This window comes from Haplochromis burtoni, unplaced genomic scaffold (genome assembly GCF_018398535.1).
Source record: "Haplochromis burtoni strain Fernald_Lab_line unplaced genomic scaffold, NCSU_Asbu1 Contig_1130, whole genome shotgun sequence".
In the NCBI taxonomy this organism is placed as follows: domain Eukaryota; kingdom Metazoa; phylum Chordata; class Actinopteri; order Cichliformes; family Cichlidae; genus Haplochromis; species Haplochromis burtoni.
The window spans coordinates 8119-17438 of NW_024583491.1; the positions used below are offsets into that span (position 1 = coordinate 8119).

Sequence of the window (9320 nt, forward strand, 5' to 3'; positions counted from 1 at the left end):
TAGCCTCAGCTGCAGATGAAGGCTCAACCTCGCCTCCCCGTGTGTTGGGTAGTGGAGACAGGATACGGGCCGCAGTGTCTACAGTGGAACAGCCAAAGCAGGATAGAGAGGCCGAAAGGACGTTTAAAATGGAGGACAAGATGCCACCAGGGGACACCACTAAGGGAGAACCCTGGGAAGGAGAAGTGTATGGACAAATGCATGACGCCCCACGTGCGCTTTTAGAGACATTAAAGGCATTGGATGTCATAAAGCAGAGAGTAATGAAGAAAGTGTCAGATGAGGAGAACGAAGACGGCGTGACTTCACCAGAAGAAGAGGACGATGAGGAGGACGAAGACGCAGCTGAGTCACAACCAAGTACAAGCCTAATTTTGAGGAAAAGAATGGTGAAGAGAGACCAAGCGCAGAGACGGCCCTTATTTAAGAGCTCAAAGGGAAAAGGAAAGTTGAGGAAGAGTAGAAAAGTGAGTTTTGAACAAGGAGCTGCTGACCCTGGTTTAAATCTGCCTTTAATAGCAGGCCCAAAGAACGAACCAGTCTATCGCGCATATAAGGTAAGAGATTTGGAAGCATTGGTTAAACAACTTCCACCAATAACTGAGGGAGGAGCTAGCTGGTTGAGAAGGCTGGGCGCACTGACCGAAGGAGAAGAATTAGCGCTGGGCGATTTTCGCGCTTTGGCCGGACGTTGTATGCTGGGTGGTGGGTTAGTAGATGTTGAGCAGATAGCTCGAACAGTCAGATATGCAAATGACCAGCCATACCATGAGGTGCAGAGTGACTTAGCAAATGCAGTCCGGGAGAGATACCCAACTCCTAACACTGGAGCCATTCCGAAAATTATTTGGGATCCCAAAGCCACACCCAGAGAGTTTTTAGCTAAAGCAAAGGAACAATGGCTGTTAGAAACAGGAATACACCCAGGGAAGGAGGGCGAAAGTAGAGCATGGTTCCGTTCGGCTGTGCTGGCAGGGCTGCCCAACCAGGTTGCAGTTGACTTGGAAAAGAACCCAGATTTTGCCGTTGCAGACTCGGTACAGTGGGAGAGACATGTGACCCACAGACTTCAGCAGGAACAGGATTTGGCAAACAAACAAAAGAAAGAGTTGGAGGAGGCACAGGCGCAGCTGGTGAAGTTACAGCTGACAGAGGCGAGAAATAAGGTAGGCGACAGAAAGAAAGAGGATAAAGAAAGCGCAAAGAAAATAATGGTGGCAAGGCCTCAGCCTGATCCTGTGCCTGACTGGCCAGATCAGGGTCCGGGTCTCTACTCTGATGATCGTTGGCCCGCCAATGCACCAAGGCAGCGTCAACCCATAGGGAGTTGGGGAACCGGTGGACCGCAGAGAGGGCGTGGTGGATCCGCGAGGGGAGGACAAAGGGCTCGGAATCTGGGGAATCCTAGCAGTGTGTCGAGGACTGCGTGTCTGAGATGTGGAGCAGATGGACACTGGGCACGAGACTGCCCTGAACCGCCGCTAAACTATCAGGGGCGAGGCTATCGATCCCAGACACCAGGAGGCTCAAGACAAAGAGCTGCTTACAGGGGAGCACATCAAGCTCCAAACCCGAATGCAGCACCAGTCGCCCAGTACCCAGTAGCTGACTGGGGCTGGGAGGGGGAGCAATACTGACGGAGCCCGGAGAGACCGAACAGCATGGGCACGGCAGAACCCATGCTGTCAATGACCGTGGAAGGCACTGAGTTGCCCTTCCTGGTGGATACTGGAGCAACATACTCCACACTGAGAGACACACCAGACAGTGCGACACTCTCCTGTCACACAGTTAATGTGGTGGGCTTTTCCGGGATTCCGATGACTCTGCCATTGACGGATCCGGCATTGACAAAGCTGGGAGAACAGACTTTGAAACACCAATATGTGGTGTCCTCACAGGTGCCTGCAAATCTCATGGGCAGGGACCTGCTTGTGAAGCTGGGAGCCACGATCATGTGCTCACCAGACGGACTGACGGTTACTTTGCCTGGAGGAAAAGAATTTCCGTGTCTGGGATCACCTTCAAAGACTCAATATCTAGTCCAGAACTCTGAACAACCCACTGCCGAAATCTACTGGGGGAGGCTAGTGGAAGAAGGCATTCTGAGACATTATCAGCTGTGGAAACCCTGGATAATGAGCCTGGCCGTCTATACCCCGCCGCGAGATCCGTTTCACGTTACCCTCTTTTATGATAGGGAAGATAACGATATCTATTGGGAACGGTTCCAGTCTGATCTTGAGGGACAGACGTGGAAAGTGCGAACACATAACATTTATGTTGGACCAGAAGGTGTGGCCGCGGCTGTGAAATTTACTGATGAACAACTGCCCTGGTACAATGTGGGAGAGGACTCAGCCCCCCACATTACATTGGCGGTCCACGAGGGTCATGGGCCAAGAGATCTGGGACCAATGGTCAAGCGGGCGCTAGACAACGCCAGCTGGCAAAGCACCCAAATTCCAAATGTCTGGTATGCACCAAAATGTAAAATATATCGCATAACTTGTCTGTCCAGCGATGCAGTGATTTTAGAACAAAAAGAAATCTCCAGAATGCATGGCAGGGAAAGAATGGATCATCCTGATGCAGTAGCTGAGCTCTCAAAATTGCCTGATACTTTGTGGTCCACAGGGCCCACAGACGTAGGTTTAGCTAATTGTTCGCCGGTCCTGTTCCAGCTGAAGTCTGACACACCAATTAGTAAACCACAGTATAGGCACAAAACTGAAGCAGAGGAAGGTATAGCTGAAACCATTGAAGGGCTGTGGGAGGCAGGAGTGCTTGAGCCCTCATGGTCTTCTTGGAACACACCTATTCTGCCAGTGGAAAAACATGGGACAGGAAAGTACCGCATAGCACATGATTTGAGGGCAATAAATGCCATACTGAGGACTGACACGGTGCCTGTACCAAATCCCTACACAGCTCTGACCGCAATTACTGGGGACCAAAAGTGGTTCACATGTATTGACCTAGCGAACGCATTCTTTTGTCTTCCACTGCACGAGTCGCTCAGAGACATTTTCTCATTCACATACAGAGGCCGGAAATTCAGGTACACACGCCTACCACAAGGCTTTGCACTCTCACCAGGCATTTTCAATCAGGTGTTAAAGGAGGCATTGTCCCCGTGTCAACTGCCAGAGGGCTGTACATTGATACAGTATGTTGATGATCTTCTTATTGCAGCCCCGTCAGCAGCGGCCTGTACGGCAGCATCACTCGTGGTGTTGAACAGGCTGGCGGAGTGTGGCTTCAAAGTAAGTAAGGCAAAACTGCAGTTGGTCCGACCAGAGGTGACATTTCTGGGCCGGGTGATCGCACACAGATCAGTGGGGTTAATGAACACACACAGGGACCAGATTCTGACACATCCAAAACCAAGAACCGTGAAGGAGTTGCTTTCCTTTCTTGGCTTGACAGGTTACAGCAGGCAGTTCATTCCGAACTATGCTGGCAAGACTGCCCCTTTAAGGGACCTGATCAAGAAACTAGGCGTTCGAAATCTGAAGGCGGAATTGCCTTGGACGCCGGACACAGAGGCAGCGTTCATTTCGCTGAAACAGGAGTTGTCAAGAGCTACAGATCTAGCCACACCTAACTACGACGAGGCATTTTATCTTGATGTTTCGGAAACAAATGGGGTGGTAAATGGTGTGTTGTTTCAGAAAAAAGGGGGAGGTAGGGATGTGCTTATGTATGTCAGCATAAGATTAAACTCAACAGAAGCAAGGCATCCCACATGCACACAACACGCAGCAGGAGTAGCAAAAATAATTCAGAAAACAGCACACATAGTGAGGGAACACCCACTGAAAGTGCTTACCACACACAGTGTAGTGGCGTATGTGAACTCACAGGCATTTACAATGACCCCACTGACGCAACAGAGGTTGAGCAAAATTTTAGATGCGCCAAATCTGACATTCACACATAAAGGCATCAATATGGCAGATTTAATGGGGTCAGGAGAATCACATGACTGTGTTAAGAAAGCTCAAGTTGAAGCAAAAATCAGGGAAGACCTGAAGGCAGAGCCCATACATGGAGCTGAGGACTGGTTCACAGATGGATGCTGCCACAGAGATGAAGGAGGATTGAAAGCAGGCTATGCTGTAGTCTGTAGAGTAGGAACTGAGTTTCAGGTGAAAGAAGCAGGAAAAATTGAGGGACAACAGTCGGCCCAGAGAGCTGAAGTGATAGCCCTAACTCGAGGCCTGAGGTTGGCTAAAAACATAAGAGTGAACATCTACACTGACTCAGCATACGCGTTTGGGGCAGCTCATGTGGAACTGGCTCAGTGGAAGAGAGCCGGGTTCAGAACGGCTACCAATGCACCCATCCGTCACAAAAAGGAGATGGAGGAACTGGAAAAGGCCCTGGAGGACCCAGACGAGGTAAGTATCATAAAATGCAAAGGCCACTCACAAGCAGACAGTATGGTGGCAAAAGGAAATCAGAAAGCTGATGAAGCCGCAAAGGAAGCAGCAGGTTACAAAGGACAGAGACAAATGGTGCAGGTGACCCCGGAAGAGGAGGGGAGTACTAACAGCATGGAGGAAGTTAGACAGGCTCAGGAGGAGACATCCCCGGAGGAAAAGGGGGTGTGGGAGAACAAAGGAGCCTGGCAAGATGGTGGTTTGTGGAGGGGGCCAGATGGGCGTCCCGCTTTAACGGCCAAAATGGCGGAACAGAAGGTGAATGAGGCTCACGGGCTTGGTCACGTGGGAGTGAAACAGATGGAGAGAAATTTGTGCCGATGGTGGCATCCTGATTTGAGAAGGTTGATACTGGAAAAGGCCAGAACGTGCCTAATCTGTGGGGCACACAACCCAAAGCCAGCAGTAAAACCTGAAGCCGGTAAGTTTCTCATGCCAGAGAGGCCAGGAGAAGAGGTCGTGATTGATTACACTGACATGATTGATACAGGCCCAGGTGGTGTGAGGTATTTGTTGGTGTGTGTGGATGTTCTGACTGGATGGCCCGAAGCATGGGCAACCAAACGGGAAGACGCGAAAAGTGTGATCAAGTGCTTAATTAATCATTACATTCCAAGGCATGGGTTTCCCAGGAGAATTAGATCAGACAATGGCACTCATTTCAAGAACAAAGATTTGCAAGAGGTAGAGAGGATGTTGGGAGTGCAACATAAGTTCGGGACGGTCTATCATCCTCAATCTCAGGGAAAGGTAGAGAGGATGAACCTAAATTTGAAAAACAAGTTGGCTAAAATCTGTGCGCAAACAGGGCTAAATTGGGCCGCAGCCCTGCCCATTGCCTTGATGACCATAAGATGTTCTGTTAACCAATCCACAGGTTTCACCCCTTACGAGCTGCTGACTGGGAGACAGTTTCCAGCACCCTGGACAGTGGTCCCAGTGGAGCAGCCCAGGACAAGCAACAGGTCACATGCAGAATATTTTAATGAGTTGAAAGCTCTTGTGTCCAGCTTTACAAAACAGGTCACTTGTGAGAGACCCACGGGGAACGGAGAGGTCCCGGACGCAAAGGCGGTGTGGCTAAAGGTCATCAAGCGAAAGTGGAAGGAGCCCCGCTGGACTGGTCCGTATGAGGTGACCGCCCGGACGGCCTCAGCAGTCCAGCTGAAAGGGAAAGGCGACACCTGGTACCACTGGTCGCAGTGTGCACCCGCACACGAGAGCGTGGTGGAGGAGAACTCATCTTCAAAGGACACAGGTGTCAACAAACAGAGGCAGAATAAACCCTCTCACTTGTGCAACGAGCCGACCAATAGTCCACCTGGAAGGCCGAAGAAAGAAGAGCAGCCTAGGAGGAAATCGCCTCGTCTACAGAAAGGAGTGGTAACAAACTGAGAGTTTGAAAAGGGGTGGTGTACAGAAAAAGAGTAAAAGGGAAAGAGGAAAACAGAAACAAAGTTTTAAAATTTATGCTAAGTACAAATATACATAACACAATGCCATCCCGCGAGCCGGAGACTCGTGAGGAGAGAGGACTGATTAAAACGTTGCTTGTGATTGTCAGTGGGATGACTGTAATGATATTGATAATGGCCCTATGTTTGCTTGTTTATATTTTGCAGGGGGGCCCCCGCGAACTGTCTGAACACAGGGGCCAGTTGAATCCAGCACCAAAAGAGAAACCGTTTATTGAAACAGGACTAAAAAAGAGATCAAAACGCGAGGTTTCGGGTAAAAGGGATGAGTGCCTCAGTACTTATGGTGGTTTAGAGTTGAACTATGTTAATGGGTCCACAACTTCATTCACATTTGATTTATGCGATGTTGTTAAGTGTAAAGGAGCAGATAGTGGTTGGAGAGGATATAATGTGTGGGTTTGTTGGGATTATGCAGTAAGTACACATTGTGAAAGAGGGAGTAGGCCCTTTGCAAACTGGTGTCGGAACTGGAATCAGGTAAAGGGTTACACTGGGGAAGATGGGGAAGCGTCAGAACAAGGGTCAGAGAACGTGTTAAAACTCCAAAGAGATTATAGCCCATCTAAGAATCCGTTGACTATGTCGCTGGGCAATTGGTGGCGTAAAAATTCTGTGTATTTAGTCTTGGGGGTGGAGACTGTGGGGACTGACCCGAAGGGGCTAATTAAAGTTAATTTTCTTGAAATAGCCGATCCCGTGAACCCCGTAGAGCTAGTTAGAGAAGAAAAGGAAATACACATGATTAACAACCCAATAAACGCTGGTATACATTTTACAGGGAAAAGGGGAAACGGGTCGTCATATGGGGTACCAGAGGAACAGGAACCAAAGGATAGACGAGTCCTGGCGGTGGACTACACTAGACTGAAGCCTCAAGATTTAATTGAGCGCGCCACTGGGTTCAGTGACAGTAATCTCTGGCTGGACTGGATGGCTCTAAATGCTAGGGAACAGGAGCTAACTAACTGTGTTGCTTGCGCCTCTGCTAGACCACGTTTGTTCACAAAGCCCGCTCCACTCCATTCGGAGGACAAGTGGGGCCATGATTGCCTGTTGCGAATGACTAGAGGAGCAGTGAGTACTGGAGACTGCACTGTGTTGTCCAGTTTGTTTCCGCCAATTGACAAGCGGACGAAGCCAGGACCATTTTTGCCGAAGAAAGATAACTATACGTGTTTTAAGTTCTCCACAGATAAAGTAATATATAACGTGGGAGAAATCGACCCAAGCTGGTGCGCTGTTACCCAGACGGGAAGAACCACAAACAATGTAAGTGATCCCAACACTTTAATTGGGACTTGGGCTAGAAGTGGTCTTTACTATTACTGTGGGCACAAGACTCTTTTGGCTCGTGTTCCTGTGGGAAGTGTGGGGACGTGTGCGATGGTGAGACTAGGAGCACCTCTTATGCTAATTGGAAATCAGGTAAAAAGCATTCCACAGCACGACACACGCACATTGGCAGCGAGGCGGAAAAGACATATCCTGTCCAAAAGTGGGATTGAGGGAACACACGCTTATGACCCTAGGCTGAACTCGCCAACTTGGATTGACTCAATAGGGGTCCCCAGAGGAGTTCCAAGTGAATATAAACTCGTAGACCAAATAGCTACTGGTTTTGAGAATCTTCCAATAATTTCTGCTCTCTTTCCAGTGACCCCGAACAAAAATGTAGACAGAATCAATTATGTTCACTATAATTTGTTGAGGCTCTCTAACCTCACCAGAGACGGGATGGAAGGGTTAGCGGAGCAGATGGGTCCGACCTCATTAATGGGGGTCCAAAATAGAATGGCCCTTGATATGTTGTTGGCGGAAAAAGGGGGTGTATGTGCGATGTTCGGAGACCAATGTTGTACTTATATCCCGAATAACACTGCTCCGGATGGCTCAGTGACGCGAGCTTTGGAGGGGCTAAAGAGTCTCTCTAGAACCATGCACGACCACTCGGGAATTGACAACTCGCTGGAGGGGTGGATGACCTCAGTGTTCGGACGGTGGAAGGGGTTCGCTCTGTCAATTATGTTTTCGCTATCTGTATTGGTGGGTATTTTGGTGACCTGTGGTTGTTGTTTCATTCCTTGTGCCCGAAGGTTGGTGGAGAAGGTGATTGTAAAGGCAGTGGACCCTGGGGCGGTGGCCCCTATGTCCATGATGCCGATGATGGATATGGAAGTAGTTGAGTGGACTGAGGAGTGAACCGTAACATATGTATCGACCTCTGGTGTGCCAGAGGTCGAAAGGGGGATTGTGGGGATGAACAGAAAGTATTTTACCCGCAGGACATAATCTGCAGTATGATCGTCGCTGTAATAATGTAACAGATAGCTTTAAGAAGGCCTTAAGATGTTATGCATACAGTTATCATGTTAACTTGTATTTCAGGTGCAGGGATAACTATTTTATACATATTGCATATCTGTGCTTATTTGAGTTGTTGTTCAGGTTCTTTAAAGGTTTGAAGCTTCACCAGGCGCGACTGTCCAGGTGATACATGTTGAATAAAACTAGAACATAGAAGGAATTGCAATACAGGCTTACAATACATTTATATCAGGTTATCTTAATATCTTTTATATGCTTCATATTTTCATATTAAGCTTTTAGTAGAGGTTCTTGGTTAAAACATTTAAACATTTATTTAGTAAGAAGACATGCCCGTAGTCTCAGTGAGCCTCTGTCCTGGTGAAAGGTCAGAAGTACAACAGGCGAATTGAGAAAGAGCGTTTAAGGACAAGAGACCGTTAGTAGGTGAAGAGGCGACACAAGGAGCATGTGAGGTCAACACACACACACACATGAGGTAGAATTATTCAACATGGACATGTCTGAGGGGCCCATTATTTTTGTAACAGTGCACTTAAAGAAAACCTGTCAGGTGATTTTGTTTTGTGTTTTGTGAGCTCATAATCAGCTCTATTTTTTCTCATTTTTGTTCTAAGCAGGCCTGCAACAGCGCTGACAAATTCTCGGGGAGAGCAAATATAAGGGGGCTTTCCAGATTACAATTGGCTGAGGAGAAAGCTACCTGTGGGGACCTGATGAGGTCGTAAGTCCCTGTCTAAAAAGGATTTTTATGCGAGTCAATCCAGTCCAAAAGCATAAAGAATATTTTCCTATGGAAAAGAAAAATGAATGAGCTCATTTTGCTGAGGGTGGAGTCACTGATCGTGCGGGAGGCTCCACTATTAGCAAATATATGGTGTGAATGCATGTGAGTGTGTGACTGGATGAAGGTGTGGATGAATAAATGTGGACAAATAATTGGCTTTTATCAGAGAAATTTTTTGTTTGGTTGACTGGGGTTAGATTATGGGATTATGGTATATTGTTGGGAGAATGCCAAATGTTAAAGGGGAAACATTTTTGATGTAACTGGGTTACCGTTAATGGGAGA

At 48.1% G+C, this 9320-nt stretch overlaps 1 protein-coding gene across 1 annotated transcript; it reads left to right on the forward strand.

Annotated features, from left to right (window-relative positions):
* The first annotated feature begins 1504 nt into the window (after positions 1-1504).
* Positions 1505-5840, forward strand: LOC102300015. The gene has a single exon (XM_042216592.1). It carries the CDS (start codon positions 1662-1664, stop codon positions 5838-5840), a length of 4179 nt encoding a protein of 1392 aa, XP_042072526.1. The 5' UTR covers positions 1505-1661.
* Positions 5841-9320: the final 3480 nt, after the last annotated feature.